This window comes from Tympanuchus pallidicinctus, unplaced genomic scaffold (genome assembly GCF_026119805.1).
Source record: "Tympanuchus pallidicinctus isolate F22 unplaced genomic scaffold, pur_lepc_1.0 scaffold5, whole genome shotgun sequence".
Classification (NCBI taxonomy): domain Eukaryota; kingdom Metazoa; phylum Chordata; class Aves; order Galliformes; family Phasianidae; genus Tympanuchus; species Tympanuchus pallidicinctus.
Window position 1 is genome coordinate 41,367,621 of NW_026294769.1, and position 23,465 is coordinate 41,391,085.

Below are 23,465 nucleotides of genomic sequence, written 5' to 3' on the forward strand. Positions count from 1 at the left end.
TATCCTCTAATCACTACAGACAGAGCTAAAACATAGTATAATTTCACTTGGAAATAAACTTTACTGGGTTATTAACTTGTTTTGAAAGTTCCAATGTCTCTTAGTTGTCATTTCTTTGTTAGCCTTTTATATCTTGATTTGACTTGATTTTTATTTAATCGATTGACTGAAAGAGTAGTTCAATTTCAACATTGGAAAAATAGAAATTACTAGTTCCTTATAGTGCAGGTTCCAATAGGAGTAATTTAAGAACTAGTTTGAAAGAGAAAACACAATAAGCCATCAACTGGAGTGGTTCTTTTGGTTTTACTCCCAGAGATTCTGATTAACACCTGCAGCTGCAGGTAATTGCACCAGTGTTAAAAATCCCTGTAGCATATGGCATTTCTGTGACTTGTCAAAAAAGGCCTTTAGCACTTTGCAGTTGCTTTCCTTTTAGAGGCTTTCAGCATAACAACTGTGGTATTTATACTTTCTATTCAAAAGAGCATTTTTTTCCCCATTCAGTAGGAAGTTGATACTGATCCTTGCTTGCTCCCAGGCACACCTTGGCATTATGAAAACAAACACAGGTCCTTACAGGACACAAAGTGTACTCAGATTAAACATCTGTCCAGGTTAGTAATGTATACAGTCAAATTAAAACCTATTAATTGCACATCGGGATTAACATACACTTAAAGTTCTCTGAAATCACAGCCCATGCAGTATCAGTCCTTTACCCTGTCACTGCCACTTTCAGTGCTGCCATTGCATGAAACAGATCACAGAATCACAGAATCAGATGAAAAGCCTTTATTAATTTCTTCAACTAGCACAAGCTTTGTAGTTCTGGCTGCAAGCTAGAAAAAGAGTTAGCTGTAATGCAGAGGGCTATACTAGCACTATGCAGCCAATCTTTAATGTATTAAAGCTGCTGGTAAAATGTTCTTATGCTCTTATGTGTGAATAATTGGCATGCCAAAGTAAGCATGAGTAAATATGGAGGGACAAGAATTTTCAACTACCCACAACACTTATGTAGTGACAACTGCTATAAAAAGTGTCCTTCTGTCTCCAAAAAGATCCTGGGCAATGATGATAAACTGTCTTTCCTTCATTATTGCTCCATAAACCTATTTCTCCACATGAAAAAATACTGCCAAGAGTAGTTTTGGTTTCCTCTTGTTGGATGATGAATTGACTTTGCTCATTTGCTTTATATTGTCATCTCTGAGTGTCAGTCTTTCAGTCTGAGGTCTTATCATGTCTGGGCAATTATTCCAAGCTGAGAAAACCTTATTTGCATCACAGGAAATTATGAAAAAGAAGTTTCATGTGTTTAATTGCAGAATTTCCCGTCTGAAGTCTAATGGCTTCAGATCTGAATTTAGTAGGTCTATATTGCTTAACCCTGCTGGAATGTAATTCCTTGTTGCTAGTGGAGTTTATATTTTTTAACAAAAGCAAGTATTCCACTAAGTAAGCACCCTGTATCTTGACCTCTGAATAACTGGGGTTTTGACTGTTTGATAGAAAATCAGCCGGGTCTGGTTGCAGTTACTTCACTAGGCTTGGTCTCTAGATGAGGTGTTTTACCATTATTTCATCACTAGTTTTGATTTACCTTACACCTTAGCGACAGGACCGCCTTAATTGCATATGGTGTTTTTACAGTGACTGGACCGAATGCATAATTCCATAACTTTCTCATTATTCATTTTGAGTGAAAAATAATACCTCTGTAATGCAGTTCTGTGACTGTAATCACAGAATCACTCAGGTTGGAAAAGACCTTAAAGATCATCGAGCACAACCATGACCTAACTGTACTACCCTAATGTTTCCTTCAACTAATTTGTTGTACTCTGAACTGTGGAAGTCTGGATTCAGATACTTGCTTAGTAAATACTGTCTGGCATTTTACTGCATTTCCTTGAAAACTGCTGCAAAAAATGGAAAGCCATAAAATTAAAAAATATGGCTCTGAAACTTATAGTTGTGGGCTCCATTTCATAGAGTTAAATATGACTTTTTAACAGCAGCTGTTTATTATTCAGTCTGCCCTTTTCTGCACATACATACTCATACTCAGCAGAGATTTTGTAGTAGTTGTAGTTCCCCTAGGGCTATGTCATAAGAACCATAATAAAATACAGGATCAGAATTATTGCTAGCAAAAAGCACTTTTATCAACCAAAAGCCACACGGACTATTGATTATTGGTTGGTGTACTGATGTGGTGGCTCTATTAATAGAGAAACAAAGGAAAATGCCTGAAAAAGCAGGAATAGCTGTATAGAAGGGCAGTTTTTTCTCTTCTACATATTTTCCTTAATTTACTTAGCTCAAGAGATCCAGCAGGAAGATAATGAGAAAAGATCAAAGCATAGCAGCTTTGCAGTGTTCTGTTAGATTTTTTTGGAAATATTTGGTAAAATTGCAAAGCAGAATAGTTTTTAAGAATTCTGCAAGTATTTTGCTATAAAAAAAGGTCTAGAAAACTAAACTTATGATATAGTGTGATGAATAGGAACTTATACTTACAAATTACTGAATATTTTCAATTTCTACTTTTTTTCCATTTTCAATGTCCATTTTTATGTTAATGTACAACAGATACAAAGAGTATAGCTATGTAGTGGCCACAGTACACAATTTACTAGGCTTTTGGCTGAGCTACAGAATTTACATGTTGGACCTTGGGAAAGAATTTCCATTCCCTTTATTTTCCCAGAAAAGAAGAAAAATGAAGACATTTGACTTTAGAGCAACACAGAAAATATTAAATGCAATTTAACTATCTTAGCTTTTGAATGTATGTACTAGAAATGAGGTGAAAAGCCATCAAGAAAAGCTCAATAAATATTCCAGTTTGAAACAATATATATTGAAACTAAAGCTTCAGATGTAGAATTTCAGATAAATGTCAAAAATGGCCAAAATTATTAAAAGAACACAAGAAAACTATGGCGGTGGAGGCAAGAGTACAGAAATAAGCATTAATACTAGGGAGTAAAATAAAGGTTAACACTGATGTGAATCTCTCAAGAAGTGATAGAATAGTATTGATAGTAGTGATAGAATAGATTGCTTAAAAATATGGAAATGACAGAAGTGACCCATCAGTATTTTCTTCTTCATTTTCACGAAAAAAAAATCCAAAAAATAAATGAGATAGGTGTTTGTACTTACAAAGGTGATAAAACATTTTTTGATCCTGCATTAATTTGATAGAATGTCTGGTGTTAAAAACTAAAGAGAGAGACATTATCAAATGAGTCTATGTACCTCGTATTCAGAAATTTTAAAAGACTTAGACAAAGCAGTATCTGATTGTATGATCTTCTTTTTTCATCACATTTTGGAATGCCAAAGAAGTTCCAAAAGAGAACTAAAGTTATGTAATTGTTTTGAAGGAGTCATAAGTAAATTATTTACTATTATATTTAGTGTAACAGTAATGTGCTTATTTGGTTATCTTACGACATTTCAATTGTCATGAATATAATATGACAAATACATGAAGAATAGAATAACTCTAGTTGTCAGAATGTGACCATTTTCTCAGGGATTTCTTCAATAACATGTTTCAACGCTGTATCTTAGTTTTTTATGTAGGTGCTTTAGGTTTCATTCTGCTAGACATGTTCTTTCTCCAAAAAGAACCCAAATTAATTTGGAACTCCAGCAGCATTATTTCAGGACTGTTCTGTTATATTACGCAGTCTTTATATATACGTATACATATACATAAACAGCTTGAGTCTGAGCTGATACTTTTTCACGTCTACAAAGAAAGAAAAATCTTTATTATAGTAGATTTTGAAAAGGTATTCGATATCTCAGGAAAACTCTTACCTTCTTATGTCTGTGGTGTTCATTTGGCTGAGATGAAATTTATTTTGTAACATCAGCTTAATTTCAATGCTTTGGTCATTCAAAGAAAACTCAGAATTTTATTTGGTGTAAGAGTTCAGTCTTTAAAATGGTCATATCATAGAGGGACAAATATAACAAACAGGAAATTGTTCAATGTTGCAAGTACCTATGGCCAGAATAGGCTTCCTGAATAGTTAACCTCCATCTCACTCCTACACCTGTTCTTGTCCTGGTTCTGTGCCCACTGTCTAGGATTTAGATTCTATGAGACACTTGCTGCCACAGATTAGTTTGTCCTACTGCTTGCTGGAGGTGAGAAGCCATGAGCCAGTTCTCCTCCTGGAGTAAGAACTTCACAGTTCAGTTCAGTGCAGGTTTGGGGACAAGGTAGACTAGGTAAATGATAAAGATCTGAAAGTATTTTCTATACACGCATAGAGATACATATAGAGTGGACATTTTGGGATATATTGTAAGGGAAGACTTAGAAATAGAAATCAAGAAAATGTATTCTGTTTCTGGCTCTTCCAAAGACCTTTCCAGTGAATGACTTAATTGATAATTTATTCCTATTTCATTGGCTTCTATTCTCTGTAAGACTTCCTGCAATCTTTGCATGAATAAATAAAAAATAATTTATAGTAACATGGAAAGTGGAAGTGAATTCTGAATGTGGTTAAAAACATAATTGAGCAAGATATTCTAGTTGTATATGCCCTGCAAACAATGAAGATAACTCTCCTAATTTAGTATTCTCAGTAGACAGACTCAGCATTTTTCATTGTAGCTTGACTGAAATATTGGCTTTGTGGTATAGTTCTGTGTTTGCATAATGTTCTCACTAAAAACAAAACAGACAATCTTTACTCTTCCTTGAGAGGTGCTTAGGAAAAGGGAGAAACATGAGTTGTGAAGAGAAAATGAAGATAGAAAGACGATGGTTTGATGTGCATTCCTGAAGCCATGTAGCATCTCCAGGCTTCCAGGACAGTGACTGCTTTAATTTACATTTCAACTTGGATGAACCTTTATAGCTCTGAATTTAATTCTTTTATGTAGATAATACAAAGAGCTTATCAGAACAAGCACGTTTTTTAATCCACAAGTCACTTTAGGGTAAATACTATAAATTCGGAAGTAGGAATTTGAATTTACAGTTGGTGAAAATACAATATAAGTTGGATCATTAGAGAGCCAGAATAGAGACAAGATAAAAGATGCACCTGAGGATATGCCTTGTACATTATTCCTGCCTCAGATTCCTGCCCATTCTTCACTTTGAGAAATGAATTTGTATTAGCTGTGGAGAAAAATAGAAGAAAGAATGTGAGTATCTTACCTGGTTAAACAGGTGTTCATTGCTTGATAAATAGGCAATATACAAACTAGTTTTCTTAATCTACATCATCTGTATTATGCTAGAAAAAGAATTTAAAAATAGCAAGTGTAAGAAAATGCCCTGCAAGTGCCAAATGAACTATAACAGAGTACTTTTGCACTACAGAGTAGAGAAGGGAAAGAAGCACAGCATGCTCCTCTGGGCTTTCTGCAGTGTAGTGTGGCACTGAGGCAAAACCACTTTTGTTGTGTGTGCCTTTCTTCTCTTGTAACAGTCTGAGATGAGCTTGAATCAAAAAGTAAAAGGCATGTTGCAGCCCATCAGAGTTGTTTTTTACAATGTGAAACAACAACTTTATACCTGTTGGTGGGGAAAGATGGAGAAGGAAAATACAGGGTATGAAAGTGAGTAGAATTTCTAGAAAATGGAGTGAGGGGGCCACTCTTGTGAATGCTATTTTCAGAAGTAGGTCTGGAAGTCAGGTACTTGCGGATTTTGCCAGGTGCAGGATGAAGGTGCCAAAAGCAGAGCTGGACAATGTGGACAGTCAGGGAACCACTGCTTATTCTTGTTTAACAGTTCAGATATAGAGTGCATTTATATCTAAACACAGGGTATTTCAGTTGAAGCAGAAGTTCCTGACTCTTAGAGAAAAATACATAATAACAAAGGAAATGTGAAGAGTTTACGGTGGAGAATGAAGGTAGTGATGACTCAGTGTAGTACTTTTCAATGTGTTTTGTTAGTACTTACAACGCAGATAAAGGTTGATATTTTATTCATTTCATTGAGTTGTATAGCCTTAGAAGTGATAAATTGCAATAAGTCATTCTCAGGAAGTCAAGAACATTTAAGAATACAAAAATGACAATACTGTATCAGAATAAATACTTAAGTAATCTACTTTCCTATCAAAGACAGTGGTCTAGTTTTTAGGGAGAGAATGTGAGAAACAAACAGGCACTTCTTACAGATCCTGAGAGCCAAAAGATTTTACAAAAAGCTAATGGATTAAGCATATTGTCTGTGTGCAATCAAAAAGCATTATTTTTTAGCTAATTTTAGCAAAGAATTACAGTAAGAAAAAATGTATCCCTTTGAAGCACACCAGGCAGACTGCTTTGAGCATGAAGCTGCTTCTTGTTTCTTGATTCTCTCCTGAAAGGAGTAAGGAATGGAGAGGCAGCAGTGTGGAGCTGGCACAGAAATATTAACTGGGTCTATTCTATGTCCTATGATTTGCTCTGCTTCTTCACTGAAAGTACAGGCAAGTCACTAAAACTCATCATTGCTTTTTATCTCCCCAGCAGCCATACAACAGCCCTTAATTGAGACCAAGAATAAAAAGGGTTTGTAAGGTATAAATATAATGACAAAGAGATTCATGTTGTGGCATATTTCCAAATTAATCCTAAAAAAGTGACAGATTATTTTATAGCAAAACATATTTCATATGGTGCATTTGCTGCATATATTTTTTTTTAATCCAAAATTATTGACAAACAAAAAATGTCCAGCAGTTGAAGGAATACATGGTTTACCTCACACTCCAGAAGTCCGTTATAAAACCTAGTGCACCAGGTGAGGGGACATAACCGAGGTGACATAAAAATGCAACAATCATTGTCATTAGGAATTTAGACAGGGAGACATGCAGTTGATCCTGATACAGATTCAGTGAGTAGCATGTCCCAAAAGAGAAGTGTGAGCGTGCAGAGAAGGCATTTTGACAAACCAAGATAAGGCACGTAATAACTCAGGAGGAATAAACATGTCTGCTACCCTTCCAGCCCTGAGGGCTTTGAGACTACACAGATATGGATCCATTCCTCATATGGAGAAATATGGCAATTTTTCATTGTATCAGCTTTCTCCATATTACTCCTATCTGTTGAATCACTGGATTAAAGAGGCTTCTCCCCTTACAGTGGGTTTTCAGGAGCTTCTGCAAGATAATGAATGTTTATCATTTCTTTCCATGGCATCAGATAAGACAGGCTTGATGACTGTGCCTTGTCTTTATGCCTATTCCAGCAATGATAAAAACAGAGACTACAGCTTGCCTTCCTTGGAGTCCGAAAACTCTGTCGCTAACAGATTGTTTAGCCCTGCTGAAAACAGATGTCTCCCACCAGGGAGATTAAGCTGGAATAAGTATTCCTACAGCGACCGAAACCCACTGGATATATGAACATGTGACCAGCTAATGTGGCTACTGGTATTCATTGATACCTAGTATTATGGTTTCCCTCTGATGTCTTCCCTTTCTGAACTTGCAAAGTGAAATTAAATGAGGCAGAAGATCCACAGTGTGATTCTTTTTCTGGGATTAAAGGCTTCCCTTTATATTTTGTAGTTATCTAGCTATTTTGGTAGATAAAATGTGAGTAGGAAAGGAAGACAAACAACATACTTACCAACTTGGTCTTCTTAAACAGTTTTTTCACTAATATTTATGAATGTTTTTCACAGCAGTAAGATCTTTAAACAAATATTACACTAAAGATGAAATTTATCTATTTGGTAGAGGTAATTTTGCTTACCAAGTTTTCTCACTGTTGATATTTTACTGGTGCTCAAATAAATGTTTGGAATCTTCTTTTTCTTTCTTTAGTGAATCATGAAATCAAGTCACAATAATGAAGTTTTGTACCACAGTGACCCAAATCTGCTATCATATAAATAGTAAAACTTCTTGAAAGTCTCAAAGTACATAGAATTTAGTAAGGTCTGGTTTTGTCTCTCCAGCCTTCTATTTGTTGCTTGCTTGGAATATTTCTAGCACTGCAGATTATATTCATATGAGCTTTTTCTTTTGCAGGATACAAGGGGAAGTTGATGTTCTAAGACATATTTTATTACCTTTTCATAGAAGAGATAAGGCAGCATTTCATTTGTATGTTCTGTCATTAATATGAACAGTTGCATAATAAATGTTACTAAATGATACCATCCAAAAGCCACACTGTGGCCTATAGGCCCAATAGTAATCTTCCAGTATAAGCAGTGTTAGAGATCTCATTTAGCAGCTGCTGTTCTGAGGCTTAAATTTTTTGTATGTGGAGCCAGAAATACTATTTTCCTTTCCACATGCTTGCAGCTGATTTTTTTTTTCTTAAACCTTATCTTATGTTTAATTCACTAATCAATTGATTGGTTGGTCTCACACTTTTCTTCACCACAAGTATCTCTAATCAGATTCTGATTGGTCTGACACTCAGTTGATTTAACATTGTGATTTTATAGAGGAAATTTCACAAAGCTGTAATGGTCTAGTTGCATTATAAAGATCTCCTTTTATCTCATGGAGCTGAAGGTGAATTTTGGCAGATCTACCCTTTGGCACATTTAGTATTCATTTATATGATCCTGTAGTTCATACGTTCCTGAACAACCCCCATAACTCCACTGGAATTACTGCAGAGAATTAGGTTTTTCAGTGTTTTTGCTCTAAAATTCTCCTAGCTTCATGTTATTGTCTCCCTTTGTGCCCCTTGTAAAATACCAACTTGCTCAAGTTTATGAATTTGATCCTAATTTAGTCCTATCAGAATCTTCTGATGAGAGAAACATGCTTCAGAGCTTCTTGTGTTTCTACAACGTTATCCCTTCTCCATGGATGCTGTCATAGCGTACCTACTGAATTCATTAGAAATTATATACTGTGAGGCACTGGAAAAGTAAATGGTTTTTACTGTGTGGGTGACAGAGCATTGGCACACATTGCCCAGAGGCTGTGGAATCTCCTCCTTGGAGACCTTCATTGTTGCTTGGACGTGGCGCTAGGCACCCTGATCTGGGTGTCCCTGCTTCAGCAGGGATTGGCCTAGGTGACCTCCAGAGAACTCTTCCAACCTCCAATCATTCTGTGAAGCGTTTTTGCCCTGCTAGCATTCAGGTAGAATCTATGCATTAGCTTGAACATCAATCTTATGTAAAACCATCTGATCTCTTTGTGTTTCCTGTGGGGCCCTTTGTATAATTACAGAATATTTGCAAGAGAGATCTACAGAGCGGCTGTTACAGTAAGAATCACGTCTGAAGCTGTTTGTGAGGTCTCTCTTACGTAGCACAGTAACTGGTATTTCTGTTATCTGTAGATAGCCTGTGAATGTGAATGACCTGCCCAATATGTTATTGTATTCCAGCTCAGAAAAGAGCTGCACGAAGTGTGGAATTTTACAACTAATTAAGGCTGCTGCTTTTTTATGTCAGTTGTATATGGATGTAACATATATAGGGTTTACACAAATACCCATTCTGTTGATGGAGTGACATATAATTGATGATTTATGAAAATGTCTGAGATCAGGGATTAGGGTGCTGAAATCCAACGTGGAAACCTTGGACTATGCAGATATGCTATATTACATTGCATGATTTGAGTTGCACTTCCCATTTATCTGTGTAGTCTTCATGAGCATCTCTAGGCAATTAGGGATAATTCTTTCTAGCCTTTGAGCAGTGGTGGTGTATTTTATGACATTATGGTAGTCAGACTGTTTCCCTTACCTTGTTTGTTATCAGTCACCAGTTGGTATCTTTGCAAAGAGTCCTGCACTCAGCAGAAGATACCATCCTCATAGTGGGGCACTTTCATATTTAGACTCTCTATCTGTATAGTATATAGTGTACCCTGCCTTGTTGACAGATTTCAAGTAAAAAATATATGTATTTATGAACAACATATACACACATTTGTAGGAAACATTATATGGAGTTCAGTAGGCATGATATCAAGTCATAGGAGTCACTGGAAATTTGGGATATTATTTCTACAAAAGAATGAACAGATTCATGTAAAATATGTGTAAAAAAGCAGAACTTAAAGCTAGATATTGCTGTGTTGTTTCCCACCTCTAACTCTAGTTACGTTCTTCCTCATTTGAGAATAACCTCAAACCTCCTCTTATGTTTAATGGAAACATTCCTGCATTTATGGCCTATATAGATATGTCTTTCAGTAAACTTATTCGCACGGTATATACAAACCACCCCCCACAGAGGAGAATCGGCGGCTGTCATACATGATTAAGCTTACTTCCCAGCCCCGTGAATATGCTGAAATAGCACACTGAGCATCACCTGTATGAACAGATTTCATTGAAATCTGCCTTTTACATACAATTTAAGTGCTCTTCACCATTCTTATTTCAAATAGTATTTCTAGCAGTAGAAAAGTGGTGGGGTTAACGCGTCAGTCATTGATGCTATTCTGGGCATTAAGACAGAACCTTTCTCTTCCCGGATTTCCAATGAAGCTAAATTCATATTTCCACGAATTTAGGACTCGCTCTCATCTTTCTCATTCTTTTCCTCACAGAAGAATCTGAAGAAAGCGTTGTAAAATATAGCGCCCTCATACGATAAACTTTGTTAATAAATTACTTCAGATAACACAAGGTCAAAATAATTTGTCATGCTGCTGTTCACTCCTATCTTTGTCTTTCCCTTAGTGGGAGAGATTAGAAAAAGAAAACAGTTGCCCTAATTTTTGTTGGTAGCAGCTGGCAAGAGGATGCTCATGGGATGTTGCATATGTGTTCAGGCTGCAGGATCAGATATTTGATATTACAATACTTGAAAGGAAAAAATGGATTCAGTGCAAAGGACATGCTAAACAGAACCACTGGTGGCTCACTTCCAGCCAGTTGCTTGAGTTCATTGAAATTAGGACATGAAAGCTGCTGCATGCCCCAGCGGATCCTGCTTTATGTTTTGAGTTTGCAAGATTTCAGCAGACAGCAGGGATAACTGCTGGAAGCAGTAGATATTCATGATTACACAGAATTTTGAACAAAGAACAGTTTTGTACATATTATTTTTTAAACAACGCCCTGGACATCTGCTCTAAATGCTGCTGCCTTAGGTTCATTTACTTCAGTTTACTTTCCTAACAGCAGTGTAAATTGACTTGCTCATTTATGGTGTCATGAACAATCTCATTTGATTGCCCTCATGAAGGTGAGCTAGGCTGCCTGTGGGGAATTACAAAGAGCTCTTAAGAGAGAAGAAAAAGACAGCAGTAACGGCTACTGAAGAGGATCAGGTGAATGTCATACTCCCTAAATGTATTTTCCTCTCATTAAACAAAAACAACAACAAAATAAAATAAATGCAGCAGCTGTTTCAGCATGTGGAAACAGTGGGTACATTCTGTCCTTATCACAATCCATCTTGGCCAAATGAGGTTGAGGGTGTTGTTGCTATGCTGTGGACAGGAAGATCCTCTATTTTCCTGGCAGTGAGGAACAGTCAAGTATCAGATGATTTTTTAATCAATTTCACAGGCAGTGAAGAAATCAAAGGATCCATAATCCTTTCCTAGTATGCTGGAGTCTGGCATTTGGTAGCAAATGAATGAACTGCAATGTAGAAACCATTTGGATGGTTTTGGACACATCCTTTGAGTCCCCGTTATAAAATTCCTAATTTTTCCCATGTGTATCTGAAGATTGCCAGCAGCTTATTTGTTTCTTCTATTTTTGTATAGCTAAGAGTCAAGAGAGGCACTAGAGAGAAAATTTATGGAGAAAGAAAGGAAAAAATTTTGGGAGGCAGGTACATGAACTTCTCCTGACTGTCAGGATATGTTCTACTCAAGTTAGGAGTAATAGACAGCACGTGGCTTTTACTACTTTTCTGCCTGGTTTGATTCATACTTATCTGCAGACAGTTGGTGTTTTAGGATATCCTTTATCTTTAGAACCACAAATCTGAAGCCTAACGGAAAATCCAGCATCCTGTGGGAAACCATGTTTCACAGAACTTGCCAAAAATTCAAAGTAACAATAAATATATTTTCTTGTTTTTTTTTTAATGAGTAACTATTATAATTAGCAATTTCATAAGCAGCAAGTGAAAAAGCCTGCAAATATACAGATTTATTGGACAGGTTTGAATGTGCAATTAAATGAACAAACAAACAAAACTTCAAACCACTACAATTATGGTAAGTTAGGTTTTAAGGATTTGAAATGATAAATCAATGCATTATTTTGGATTAAAGTTTTTGCTTATGTAGCTTGACATAATTAAAAAGAAAGCATTTTTAATTTGGTTTACTCCTTTTTCTGGTATCTTTTGATTTAAGCTTCATCATTCACAAGATGGTAGAAATCTGAGAGGATCTTTAACCTGTAACTATCTCTTATACTGTCTTTTGCTATATATGTGCTGGAATTTAAATGAAACAACCGAGGCAGTCTTAAATGCCATCATAAGCACATTCATTCCAGCTTTTAGTAAGACTGCATAGGTCATTCAGCCAAGGAGCTTGACTTTGGTGTTTTGGGATCAGTTATGGCTTCATTGGAGGGTTGAAATTCAATCTTAGATCACTGTTCTGTAACAAGCTAGCACTACAGGGTTTTACAACAATAGTTGGCTTTTTCCTATCTCGACTACTAATTCACTGTAACTGCATTTTTTAAATGTCTGTTTGGTTTAAATGCAGCTGTAAGCCTCAAGTATATCATACTGGCACCCATTGTGCTCTGAGAAGTGGGACTACTTGATAGTAGCTTTTCTATCACTTCAGTCAGGTTACCCTGCAGAAAACATAATGGCAGACTATTTTTTCTTATGTTGATGAGGCTCTTCAATGATTTATCGTTGTCTTTCTGAGCCAGGTCCTGCTGAGGTATTTTTCTGAGCCAAAAATAGAAGCTTGACTGGAATTTGGTGATTTTTTTCCTTTAGGAAATACCTTCGGTTATATGCCTGATTGATAATGTTAAGCTGTTATTAAAAACTAATAACATTTGTTAAGATGTGGCAAAAATGAGATTAGGAAAAGAACCCTTTCAGTATCTTAAATATAATGGTACAGATTTCTAAGACATGCCATTTACTTACTCCTTCTTATGCCACAGACTGAATTCTGAGAGGGGATTAATAGTTTGCTAGTCATTTTGCAGTGGCTGGTTCTGAGACAGTACAGTATGTTGGCTTTCAAAAATAAGTTAACATATCCTGCTCACCACTTACCTGTCTTTTTCCTTAGGCAGTTTTGAAAGAATCACCAGTGGAATGCTGATGACTGGCACTCCTTTTTTTCTGCAGAAATATTTTGAATTATTTTATCCGAATACGATTTTTCTGTTTCTTTTTTTTTTTTTTCTGTTATACTATGTGCTATCACTGTCATCCTCCTCTTCACTAAAACACTGACAAGAATGGTGGAAAGACCATTACCTAGTTCTGAAAATTTTCTGTATGAGTATCTGTAAGAGTAGAACAAGTGATGAATAATTTTCACTCTTGAAAGGCAATACAGAATCTCTTCAAAATGAGAACTTACCTCATACTTGCAGTTTGCGTGGTTTTTTTTTCATTGTTTCTTTGCTTTGGCCTTCACTAACCTTAACTACTTCTCTTTTACTAAGCTCCTTCAGCAACAATGCCATATATTTCTTTTGCATTATATTTTATGTACTCTTACAGCTACCCAAGTGACAGCCAATTACCTATCTGACCAACACTGCAAAGCTATTTTTGATATTAGATCATCAGACTTGTTTTTCCTTTGACTACTTGTCAGAAGGCTGGCAGTTTCTCTTTTGCTTCATGAAAATCAACTTACTATAAGCATCAGTGATTTGCTCAGAACCTTCCTTGAAATCCAATAAACTTCATGACAAATAATCTTATATATGTATTTACTGAGGGATTACCACCTTAAAATTGCCTCTAAGCTAGAATTTTACCTTGACAAGTGAACTGAGATAATTAAAAATCTAATGGGAAACTCCTCAATGGTCAGATAGTTGCTTTAATTTGTTACTAAAAATGTAAAGGAGTGATTTAAGAAAAATTTTAACGTTTCATTGCAACACAGGCTATACTCATCTTTGGTAATGAAGCCTCTGTTCAAAGGTGTTAAGGAGGCCATAACCTTTAGCTGAAGGGCAGTAACTTCCTAAATAGTGTACTTCAGACACTACCCTTCTACTTCAAATTTAAACCTCCTGCCCTCTGTTACAAACCTGACATTTCTTTCATGTTAAATCTTATGTTCCTTCTTACTGAAGTCAAGCATGTCAGTAAAATTCTAAGCAAGAATGTAAGGTCTTTATGAAAGCATTTTTTGGTTTACCTTCAGTCTTTGACACAATTTTTACTTTTTTACCCTACTTCTTGCATCACCTGTTAGTTCTCTGTTAGAAATTCTGCATTTTATTAGCTGATAATTCAGTATTCTACTCTCCAGCACTGGGGTTTTATCCAGGCTAGCTTGGTAGCATCTTCCTGGATTTATTCCCCTTAAATTAGGAAGTGTTTATTATCCAGATTATTGTAGAAGTACATTGTGGACATTATGTGTTTGCCCCAAGGTTTTACAAAAATGTTTTCCTGGTGGAACATCTGTCAAGAAAAATAAAATAAATAAAAAAAAGACTCTCAAGAATGCTTGGTTTAGGACAAATCTAACTGGCAGCAAAAATGGTCTTTGCTATTCCAGATGACTATCCAGTCTTCAAGGTCTTGTAAGCAGCTGCCAGTGGAGCTTCTCTCCACTCCTGCTTCAACATGGTCCTCTTTGTTGTGCTGATGCTGCAGGTAGAGCTTACTGGAGGAGGTCTGGGAATCAGTTCAGTTTTAACAGTTAATCTCCCTAACTGAACTGCCATACAGGAATGTCCCTCTGAACACCAGGCAGCACTTCTGTGCTGTGCAGGAGAGGGAGCAGTGGCACGGGCTGCCTGGAGGCTGTGGAATTTCTTCCTTGGAGGCCTTCAAAAATTGCCTGGACATGGGCTGGGCACCCTGCCCTGGTGCCCCTGTGGGGGCTGAGCCAGATGAACCCAGAGGGCCTTTCCAAATTCAGTCATTCTGTATCTGTTATTCAGTACGCTGCCTTGGCTGTGGAAAATAGTGGTAATTGTTAAAGGAGCAACAGTCCTCAGAGATCACTCAGGGCCTGGGAAGTCTTTCTTTCTAAAGCCACAGATTAAATTTATAGTGATAAGATGAAGCAAAGAGTTTTGGAAAAAAACATCTTTATCCTTAAAACCAGTAGTTAGTATGTATGACAAGCTGTACCCTGGCACTTCTCTTGTGATAATTATTAGCAGCATCAGCCAGCACTGAGTTTTACATGCATAATTCAAATGGCTTAGATAATTCCAGACTTGAACTTAGAATACAAATGATATGGACTATATTTTTTGGATTTACCATTTTGTATGCTGTTGATTTTTGAAAAGTGGAAGTCATATGAATCTATGTGGGCATTTGTTCTAATTCTTAGAATTGTTTGTGTTGTTTTTTTTAAAATTATTTTGGAAAAGTTTTCAAAAACACAGTTATGTCTCTGTAATTTATTTTATGATTACTGTTACATCTCTTGAATACAAGCTTTTTGGGTATGGAATTGATAATTTTCTAATTAGTATTTCTAGCGATTGTTTTACATGACATACTGAAGCAGATTTTTAACTTCAAATGCAGAGTTCATTAAGCTTTCTCAATTTTGTAAACTCAGCAATTTATATGGTATCAGGTTTGCAGATATTTCTTTATATCATTAATCCTTTACTTTTATGTGAAGCCATTTGATATTTCTGCATTTATATTAAACAATTTTTAAGACTTTTCTTGTCTAAAATTATCTGTTACATATTGAACATGTTTTTCTCAATCCATTTACTCTTTCCATTAAGTATTTGTATGGATGTATCTCTTTATTCATCTCAAACTAATGTGTCTTGTATACAAAAGCTTTTCTGTTAAAATACAAAACAGTGTTATCTATGAGCTTTCTGACAGAAGAGAAAATTGAGCTTTTACACTCATTTTGAAAAGTTGACTTTGTAACTCGTCTTTCAGACAGCTGCTGATATACATTTTGAGGTATAATAGGACCTGAGCATTTAGAAGAGGGTTTTACTCCATAGGTGGCATTTGTTGGAGCGTGATCTCAAAAATTTGAACATGAATACCTTGGTGATTCCTTTCTGTAGATGTTATGCAGTATTGCTGATTGCTGTCTCACGTTTGTTTCTATTTCACTGGAGGAGCACTGAGGCTACAGCTGTCGTATTTTGTCTGTTGAAGGTGTCCTAAATGTGTTTCCCAGGCAGAGAAGTTCTAAAAGATTAGCTCACTTGACCTTTCCCTGGTTTTAACAGTAAAGGGCTTGGACATGGCCAGAAAAAGCTCAGCCTAGAAGTCTTTAATGCAGCCCAATCTTGTAGTTTATTACACTCTCATTTTATTAAAGAAAGAGGGAATGTTTAATAGACATGGCAAAAGAAAGAGGTAAAAGAACAGGAAACATGCATCACATCTTCATTAAGTGATCTGGCAGAGCATTTTATTGCTAGTGCTGGTCTCCTGAGTTGTGCACTTCACATCACAAGATTGTCAGTGCTTATGTTGGCTAAATAACAAAGCACTCCCCTGGCATCAGTAGTATGAAATACTACGTTTGCTTTTCCTGTTGTTATGATAAGAAGATGTTATTTCCTATCAACTTTGGATTTTTAAAAGTTCTCATGAACATATTTTTATACAAAAGAACATAAGTTTCATTTAAAACAGTTTTTAATTTACTAAAACTGAAACCCTCTTTTGTTTGTGGGAAAGGTCTGGGGTTTCTTTCCACTTTTATTGTTAATTGTTACAGTTTCTAATGGAAACTCCTGAACTTTGTTGTCTTAGATGTCACTGGTGCCAGTTGAAACAACTACCTGTTTTAAAAGTGATATGATCTCTTTATCACTTTCTGGTAACCAGAAAACCCCCACATTGAGCATAGCCATTTTGCCAACCTTCAGCTCCTCTGCCCTGCTAAGTTTTTAGCTATGTTCCATGGGAGAAGTTGAGCCAAATTATTATGGAAACCTCTGTCTTGCCTTCAAGGTTTATCTGTTTCTTTTCTCTTTCAGAAAAACCTGAAAATGGTAATGAAAACAGAATTTCTGTCGAGAAGGTTTCTCTTTCAGAAACAGAGCTCCTTTGTTAGCAGAATGTTTTTGGTAAAACATTTCAAATCTATCACATTGCCCAAAGCAATCACATGCCCAAAGCTCCAACATCTTTGTCACAGTGTCAGCTCCTTTCCGACTGTCACAAGGTTGAGGTTGGTCTGGCAGTCACTTGTTGCTACTGAGGTTCTGGACCCATGTGGAGTACTGACTTCTCCTATCTGTGCAAAAATAGTTTGAAATTGTGCACCTGTTCCCCACCTCCTATATTGTTGATTTTTGTGTAGTAAATTACCTAAATCGTAGACCAGGATAAGATCTGCTTTTTGTAATTTTCACAGATCTAAAGTCTCTTCAACTTGGGAATTGTTTTGGGTGAAATAGTACTAATAAAAACAGCAGCAGCACATATAGTATATATTTAGTAGAATCACAGAATCACAGAATTGTAGGGGTTGGAAGGGACCTCCAGAGATCATCGAGTCCAACCCCCTGCCAAAGCAGGTTCCCTACAGTAGTATAAAGAAACCAGAACAAAATGTATTTCCTCTGCCATAATCCTGAATTATTAGTATTATTTTTTAACTTCTTTCCATACTGAATCTAAGAAGATTTTTGTAACTTAGAATAGAGTGGTAATTTGAGCAGGATGTACATACCTCTATCTCTATCTTTTCTTTACATTTTTTTCCCTGCTAATATATTCTGTGGGTTGTCAGTATGAGAAAAATTACCCCATGTTGACAACAAGAAGGAAGTAATTGTGACCTAGCTGCACAGGCAAGACTTACTGCACAGCCCAATGGCAAAAGCACTTATTAGTGGGGAAGGACTGTTCCTGTATACTTGGCATTCTGCTCCCAAGACTCCTGTTTTACCTGCTGTCATTGTATATAAAAAATAAAGAGCCCTGCAGGCAAGAAATACAAGCAACTCTCCCAATTCCAGATAAGTACTCTAAGTACTCTAAGGCTGTATTTCTGCTTCTGCTCTCTTTTGGACTTAGAAAATGCTATTTTTTTTTTTTTTTTTTTTTTTTTTCTTTTTTCTTTTTTTGGTGGTAACGCAGCTTCAGAAAGAAGCTCTCCCTTTTGGTATCCTAGATGGTACGAGGGGAGGAATGGATGAATACCTAGGTAGATGTCAGAAAAGTAAACTGAAACTTATTTCTCTGTTTGTGGTGAATGCCTTTATCACAGTAGTCAACAAAAAGGCTAATCTCCATTTGGGAGATGCTTCTGGCCACTACCCTGTTTTGAGGAGCCCACTTCTGCCAGATGTAGCTCAGAGCTTGCTTGGCAGATACTGTGGAGGTACACCTGTAGGCAAACTATGTTTCTGATTCAGTTTAGGCATAAGCTGAGTAGCAAGCCTGTTAGCACGGGTCTGTTAGCAAAACATGGTGGCTGTGTTTGTTGCCATTGCAGTACTATGTCTTTCAGGCATTTAAGGCACTGATCAATTGTCCTGCCAAGGACTGCATTAAGGGACACATACTAAATAACTTTATTTCTATCTGTGCTGCAGGCTTTTGTCTTTCACACTGTTTCAGCACCACATAAAATGTCTAAGAGAGCACCGCATCCATCTCTTGCAACGTGCCATCTGTGGGTAATGACTTTTCTCAGTCCCTATTCTGGCTGAGCCATATGCTCACTCTACCAGCAATTTCACCTATACCTAAGGAAGAAGCCAGACAGTGGCATGCCATTGTGGATGCTAGCAAACTGAGTTCTCTTTCATGTTTACTAAGCTCATTTTGTCCAGCAGTCTCACCAAACAGTGCACCCATCAAGTTTGGCTGATGAGCAGGTTTGAGTCTGATCTGGCATCCCCATCCACATGCCAAAGAGGCAGAGTTTTTGAAACTCTCTATAATAATGTCACATGAGATTTAAAGCACCCTTCTACTGTATCTTGTGATGTGTCCCGTGGTTTAAAAAGCTACTGACAAAGGTATTGTCAAAGTGAGGACATCTGAATTGTGTTAGAAAGAGCAAGTGATTCTGAGGTTTCAGTAGTGAAATCCCAAACAGGACCTTATTGTGATGCCCCTGAAACTACTACAAGGGGAAGACATGGTGAGAGTAATATCACGGTTACTGTTGTGTTCTGGTTAGGAAGCCCACATACTTCCATGTAAGTGAAAAATGCACCATTAGGATTTTATACACTGAAATTCCATTTGAGAGGTCCATGCAAATATGTCATCATCTAGATTCATCATTAACTTCTGTAGATTTTTTCCACGCCTAAGGGATAAAAAAAAATTTTGTTTGATATGGTACAGGTCAATGAGTTAACAGAAGAGAGGGCAGAGTGGTAGCAAGGTAGATAGCTCATGCCACATGAGCCAACAGCTTCCTCCCATGTAGAAGTGTTCCTTCTGTTCTTCTCTCCTACCTGCAGCACAAGAAAGATGAGTATCACACTCATTCAGGAGGATAACATTTAAATATTGCCTGCTGCATGATAATTTTTCACGTATCTGTATACTGTGCCAGATGGTTAGCTGATAAAAGTCAGAATAAATTCACTGATTGATAAACACCAGGTTTGTGGTTCAACCTTTATTTGTTTTAATTGTTAACATTTATCATATTTATTAACCTCAGCATACAGACCTTTTTCATGGCTTACATATGGGATGATTTTTGTACTGTGAGGACCAATTCTGCTCTCAAGTACACATAGGCCCATCTTGTAAGTGAGGACTGAATATGGCTATTATGTGAAAACTGTAATGTTTTATGTCAGATGCCCACATATGATAATACTTTGATTGGTATTCTTAGGGCCATGCTTACTCCTTCTGTTTCAGTTATAAATATTACAAGTGGATATTTCAGTAAAATTTTGGGTTTGTAACAATGTAGTAAAATCAGTAAAATCAAGTAGATGCGTAATAAATTCTGACAAGCACAGAAAGTCAGTTGCTGCTCAGTAGAGTTCTGTTTTGCTGCTCAGAAAGAGTATCACAATGATTGGAAAAATATTGAACCAAGTTTAAACTTCAATAATTGTGCTGCCAGGAAAGCAGATTTTTGTATCTTTAGTGCAATAGGCTGGATTGTCAAGAATGAGTAGACAATGGGTTTGCAAAGGAATCATAAAGCTGACATTACTAGAGAGATGTTCATAAATTGTTGCAGGAGCTGAGCAAGAAGAGAATTCTGTTTTGTTGCTTTTATTTATTATTTTTTACTAGTGCAGAAATACCTGAGAACCATATACTGATGTAGGAGTGAAGGTTGATGCTTCTCCGCTTCCTTCACTTTTATGCCCCTAAAAGTCCTTCCCAAAATACAATAAGAGAGCTGATGGGCTGCCACTGCATCTTTTTGAATTGCAGTTGCCCAAAATGGCTTAGCAGCATTTGGAAGCATTCAGGTAGATCATCTGGCTCCAGAGCAGCTTATTCCATGGTTTTCTGTACCCTTTTTTTCTCAAACTTGTATCCTTTTGTATCCTGGTCCTTTTTGGCTCAAATCTCTCTCCTTTAAGAAAGAGACTGAGGAATTTACAGTAAAGTCTAGCTGGGACTAAGTACAAGAAAGCAAGGGCATAGGAAGGAGAGAGCATGATGTCAATTCAGGAACAACAGTAAGGTTCATGTAACTTTGCCCAATCTTCGTGAGCCTCTATGTAAAACAAGTTTTATATTTAAATGAATATTGTTAAGCCTTGTATTTTCCAGCATATCAGGAGAAAATAAAACTTCTCTGTGATTGGTTTGTAAAGCTAGTTTTTATGGAGGTTTTATAACTAGTTTCTTAAAGTTTGATATGTTTATTTTTCTCAAGAGTTTTGTGTTAGGAGATCTGTACGATGACTAGTAGCTATCTTCAGACAGATAGCAGCATATTGACAACACTTGACATGGGCTGCATCCTGGAAATACAGATTCCAGAATTTTGCTATACTTCAGTTTGATTAAGCCTGTACAAATAACAAATGAAAACAGAAAAATATTCTCTCTCACACATAATTAAAAAGCAGATGTTCTCTTTATGTGTTTTTTTTACAGCTGGCAGCATTAGAAAGACAGATCTTCGACTTCCTTGGTTTCCAATGGGCTCCTATCCTTGGCAATTTCTTACAAATAATAGTAGTCATTTTGGGTTTATTTGGAACCATCCAGTTTCGGCCTCGATATATAGTTGTGGTAAGTCTCATTTATTCTCTCTTATTTTTTGCAATTGGTTTTAAATCTTGTCCCATTACAAAACATAATTTTCTTGACATGAAAACACCAAATGTTGTTTCTGTAGAAACTTTGAATGTCTCAATGTTTTTTTGAAAATTGAGGACTAGTGGCACTTCTGAAGTTTTGGAAGCTCTAAGAATAACCTAGAGAAAGCACTGCAGACGTATGACAGTGATACAAGCTCTTAGTAAGTCTTTACACAAGTAGATACCTGGCTAAGTATGAGAACATCTACAATTTAGTTCTAGATAACTTAAATAAAGACAGGAAATAAAAATTGTTTTCAACTTTACAATCAGAATCAACAGCCATTGGAAAAAAATAGGTTATATTTAGATGCATCTTCCTTTTAATAGGCAGAAGCAAATATTAATGAAATTTCTTTGGTCCTATGGGTTACAAAGAAATCTTCTCTTACTTGCATACAACTTCACGAAGCCCTGTATTTACCACTTTCACCCCAAATAGCTGTGAATTTTCTCTGATGCTTGTAACTTGAAGCCTTATAGTAATCCTCCTGTGTTCACAACATAACCAGGAATAAAAATACTTTTCAAAGCTCTGAAGGAAACAGCCGTCAGAAGTGTCCCTCTCACTTCCCTATAAGTTTCTCCTGAATGGATAATTATTACATCTCTGGCTGATGATGTCTGTATCTGGAATATTTCAGTTGTGTTTCCAGTTATGAATTTTAAGAGGCTCAAGTTGTTTGTTTTTGTTTCCTCACAAAAGGGAGAAATAAATGTCTGCTAGAGAAGGCTCATTAAACTAATACTTAAAAAGCTTCATCTCTTCTAGTCAAGCCTGAAATCCTGTAATTCTTGTCATGTCATGTCTTAAAAGACAAAGTGAACAAAAAGTACACCCATGATGTGCTGAAGTTTTTTACATTCCCTAAGCTTCATGAGCAAAGTATAAAAAGATGAAAATGGATTGATGCATTTAATAGCACTGTTGTCTAATACCTGCCATTGGAGCAGCAGTGTATGTACATACAAGTACTGGTGGCCTTTCTGCTTCACATTCTCCATTTTGTATGTAAGGCAAAGAAAACAAGTGAGGGTAAGCATCTGTAAAATTACCTAAGAAATTGGTTTGTAAAGTGCAACAACACACATCTCTTGCCCTTCAGGTTCAGCTCTGCTTTTCAGACATGGAAGTTCTGCTTTTGCTGTCAGAATGAAGCACAGCAGATGCTGACTGCTTCTCGGTCTTTTCCAATGTAAATGAACGTTTTAGGCTATATAATAATAGACATAATATATATTATATGTTATATACTATAATTATAATATGTATATATTGTATGTATAATATATTAACACAATAATATATAAACAATGACCATATATCATTTATTAATATGATATGTAATACATAATACATAATATAATTTATATTAATTAATATATATATTATATATAGTATAATACAATATATAATATATCATAATAATGCATAATCCTATTTTTGCTCAGTTGCTACTTTCAATCCCTGTACTGATCTATACTTTGCACCAGTGCAAGTGTTCAGATACTTGATAAACTATCAAAGCAGAACAGATCCGGCTGAAAACCAGTGATCTGTTAATTTAAGCACAAGTCAGCTCTTTGCCTTATTTCACAATAAGGCTAGCTCCAGAAGAAGGGAGGAGATGGAGGAGAGAAAATGGGAGCAGGTAGCCAGTGGCAGAGGACAAGAGCACTGATTTCTTTTGCAACAACATAGTCTTAGCCAGCTTAAATTGCTCATTGAGTGATAGCCTGAGGATCTTCCAATAACGGATTCTCCAGAAGCTGTGCTTTCTAGGGCTTAGTCAACTACATCAGGGCTTTGCCAGCAGCAACAGCACAATAGAGATCCCCAGTATGCACAGCAGAAAGCCCTACATGTGCCAGCTCAAAAGTAAAAAGAATCTGAAGGCGTCTTTCCCATGGAAGGACTCAAAGGACTCATACTGCCTCCCTCCTGTTTCTGAAATACCATGAAACTGTGTTCTACCTGGTACAGCAGTAAGCCTTTATCACTGGCTTTAAATGTAAGGTCTGCTTGATTCAAATCTTCATCAGGGTCCTGAATTTCAGAATGTGTTAAGTATGGTGTGCAGAGAGAATCCTACCCAGGTTGA

At 36.5% G+C, this 23,465-nt stretch overlaps 1 protein-coding gene across 1 annotated transcript in view; it reads left to right on the forward strand.

The window, feature by feature from the left end:
• NKAIN3 (sodium/potassium transporting ATPase interacting 3) overlaps window positions 1-23,465 on the forward strand; it is a 329,597-nt gene that overhangs the window by 142,781 nt on the left and 163,351 nt on the right. The window contains exon 2 of the mRNA XM_052704496.1: window positions 21,158-21,295. Coding sequence (XP_052560456.1) covers window positions 21,158-21,295 — 138 coding nt within the window. The remainder of the gene's footprint in view (window positions 1-21,157; window positions 21,296-23,465) is intronic.